The sequence below is a fragment of the Eutrema salsugineum genome, unplaced genomic scaffold (genome assembly GCF_000478725.1).
Source record: "Eutrema salsugineum unplaced genomic scaffold, Eutsalg1_0 scaffold_16, whole genome shotgun sequence".
Classification (NCBI taxonomy): domain Eukaryota; kingdom Viridiplantae; phylum Streptophyta; class Magnoliopsida; order Brassicales; family Brassicaceae; genus Eutrema; species Eutrema salsugineum.
Genome location: NW_006256858.1, coordinates 1,693,081 through 1,693,973, shown reverse-complemented (window position 1 = coordinate 1,693,973; position 893 = coordinate 1,693,081). Strand labels below are relative to the sequence as shown.

At 38.4% G+C, this 893-nt stretch overlaps 1 protein-coding gene across 1 annotated transcript in view; it reads right to left on the bottom strand.

The window, feature by feature from the left end:
* Positions 1 to 893, bottom strand: part of LOC18020692 (peptidyl-prolyl cis-trans isomerase FKBP42) — a 3,235-nt gene extending 2,342 nt beyond the window's left edge. The window contains exons 1-3 of the mRNA XM_006403787.2: positions 722 to 893; positions 405 to 587; positions 3 to 26 (exon numbers count right to left, since the gene is read on the bottom strand). Coding sequence (XP_006403850.2) covers positions 3 to 26; positions 405 to 587; positions 722 to 758 — 244 coding nt within the window. The 5' untranslated portion in view covers positions 759 to 893. The remainder of the gene's footprint in view (positions 1 to 2; positions 27 to 404; positions 588 to 721) is intronic.

Genomic DNA, 893 nt, shown 5'->3' with positions numbered 1-893 from the left:
GTGTTTGGTCCATGCCCTGTAGTGCACTGTGACCCAAATTGAAATTGGTCAGATAAAAAAAATTCAAAACATATGGATAACCTTGAAGAAGATTTCCTCAAGAAAACGTTGGATTAGTTGTTCCTCACTAACCATCACACCCAGAGGAAACATTTCAAAGTAATTTCTTTATCAACAGCCGCCAGTTAACCAAACTTATACCACATTTTAACCCTCTTCGACGTGAATAACCCTCTTGTAGCACAATAATTTTCTAATCAATGATAACTAACAAAATTTCTGAGCTCAGTCAAGAGATTCCACCACAAGGAAAGATAAACCAGGAAGAATAAGAGCAGAGTAAGCCCAAAACTGTAGGAAGGGAACTTAGAGCATCTTGATCAACAGAGAGCTAAGGTACTTACAAAAGCATGTCGAGTACTTGGATGGTTTAGAACCGTGACCTTCCTTTATGATCTGCTTACCGACTTTCTCATCCAGGACCTCCACTTCACTATCAACTTTAGGGGGAACACTACCGTCTTGAGAAGGCTCACCATGCACAACGGCACTACCTTCAGTAACTATCTCGTTCTCTTGGTCTTGAGCTAAAATAACGCAGTAGGAAAAAAAAACTTAGCAGTCATTATCTGTTCTTGACAATGAAAAGAGTTATTTCCAGTGAAGTCATATATTCGAAGAGGTAAATAATGGCACCAGAAACGAGAGGAAAGTTATTTACCAAGTGTTTGACTTTGCTGCTCCAGAGATTCATCCATTACTTCTAATCTGAAATTCGATCCTGCAGTATATTCAACCTCGACCTAAATCAGATGGGAGAAGTGTTGGAATGATAAAAGTATTGAATTGATTATAGAAGAACCCTGTTAACTAAACTATTTTATGATTCCCAG